Here is a 1,859-nt window from a genome sequence, read left to right as displayed (position 1 = left end):
TCACATTTTAATGGAGATCTGAACTGAATCCTCTAGGAAGCCAAAGCATCCTTTGGTCATTTTAATGATCACTTTTTAATGTGCCCGTGCTACAAATGTGAGTTTTTGTATGACAAGTTTTCCAAAGCAGGAGGAGCAAGGGGAGGGGGTTACACCTGCACTAAACAGGGAGCTTGTTAGGTGACTGTTGTGATCAGTCCCCAACTTGTTCTGCCTGATCAAGCACAGTGGGCAGAGATCCAATCACAAAAGCATTCCACAAAGCAAGCAAAGCAAAAATCTTCACTAAACTGACTACTGGAATGGAAACTGCTGGGGTCCATCTCTTCCCTTCACTGGGAAAGAAGCACATTCTACTGAAGAGGGAAGGCACCGGCTATGGAGACATCATCTTCCAAATCATTTCTTGAGCGTGTGTCTAGACACGCTGATAATAGCATTGCATAATGTACACATGAGATTACTCGAGGTCTGATTTTCAAATCTGACAGCTCCTACTCTTCCTTATTTCTTCCTTTGGAAAAGTAACCCTTTAAAAAACTTCCACTGTTACAGGGTACACTGCCCCTGGGGTCAGGTCTTCCTCCAGCCTTATTATCTTGCTTTACTGGATTTCCCAGAAGACATACCAATTACATGTTTTTGGTGCTTTTTAAACCTTTCAAGCAATATTCATACCCATTATCAAGTTGTCACAATTCCCTCTTTTGGGGGAGTTATATGAAGAAAATGAGGCACAGCGAAGGTGACTTGCCTGTCACCTCGAGTGACAGAAAAGGAACACTCAAGGTTGATGGCAATGTATCCTGTGTAAAAACAAAACAAATCAACACAAAAACACATTCCAGAGCCAAATACTGTCTTCTTTTAATCACCTGTTTCAGATTATTTCTATTTTGTTCCCTCCAGACATTCATGCTAACAGTGGAGATTTAACCTTCTTGGTAAATCACAGCAAAATAGCTTAGTAACAATGACCACTTTGAAAAAAGTAACAATGACTGCTTTTTAAAAAAGTCACTTTCAAAGGAGAAGGTCTACCTCCCCTAAATGTCACAATTGATTATCACTGCTCAATATTCTGTGCACCTATTAAACTTCTTGTAATCAAATATGGCCATTTGTAGAAAAGTAGCTTTTACTCGTTGATTTGAAAATGAGTTGATGGGATCCAATTTATGGTGTCCTGTTTGCAAAAATCATTAAGTGTTAGGGAAGGATTTTGAAAACATCCCCATGCTATATGTATCCTTAAGCTTTTAATTACTCCTAAAAGAACGGAACCAATGTTTAAAACGGCAATCGGTTGTTTCCAAATAAATGTATGATTGGATCAAAACTTAAAAATTGTTGCAAAGATCACAAGGCACTGCATGAATACTGAAAACTGAATTCTCCTTGTCCTGCTAAGTAGGCACCAAGTTAATGAAATATTAACTCCCTTTCTCCTAACACCGTAGACCTCGATTCTTTAGGCAATAAACATTAAGTTGGGTAAATGAATTCTAAAGTTACTAACCTCTGTGGGGAGAGTCGAACTTCTTGTTGTCAGGTCTGGCAAAGTCCATTCTCACGTAAGTGTCGTCGTCGTCGTCGTCGTCGGAATCCTCTCGCTCCGGGGGACTCGGCACTCGGCNGAGGCAAAGAAACTTTGCGAACGGCTTTGAGGGCGTCTGCGCTCCAGCTCGTCTTCCTGCAGCAGCCTAGCCACAGGTGGTGGTTCAGAGCAGCGGCTGGGGGAGAGAGAAATGTCCATACAGCACTCAGAAAACGGGTCGACCACATAGATTCGACCTGTTTCAGCATCATAGCGAATGGCACTGTCAGCAAAAGGCACGGCTGGTGTCATTGCTGTTTTG

General features: G+C 41.8%; 1 protein-coding gene across 1 annotated transcript in view; it reads right to left on the bottom strand.

The window, feature by feature from the left end:
* Positions 1-684: 684 nt before the first annotated feature.
* Positions 685-1,859, bottom strand: part of IRS4 (insulin receptor substrate 4) — a 3,490-nt gene continuing 2,315 nt past the window's right edge. Inside the window, 3 exon segments of the mRNA XM_077773610.1 lie at positions 685-806; positions 1,520-1,632; positions 1,635-1,859. The exon segment at positions 1,635-1,859 is cut by the window's right edge and continues 567 nt beyond it. Coding sequence (XP_077629736.1) covers positions 685-806; positions 1,520-1,632; positions 1,635-1,859 — 460 coding nt within the window.

Source organism: Crocuta crocuta, unplaced genomic scaffold (assembly GCF_008692635.1).
Source record: "Crocuta crocuta isolate KB4526 unplaced genomic scaffold, BGI_CrCroc_1.0 scaffold737, whole genome shotgun sequence".
NCBI lineage: Eukaryota > Metazoa > Chordata > Mammalia > Carnivora > Hyaenidae > Crocuta > Crocuta crocuta.
This window is presented reverse-complemented; position numbering and strand designations above follow the sequence as displayed.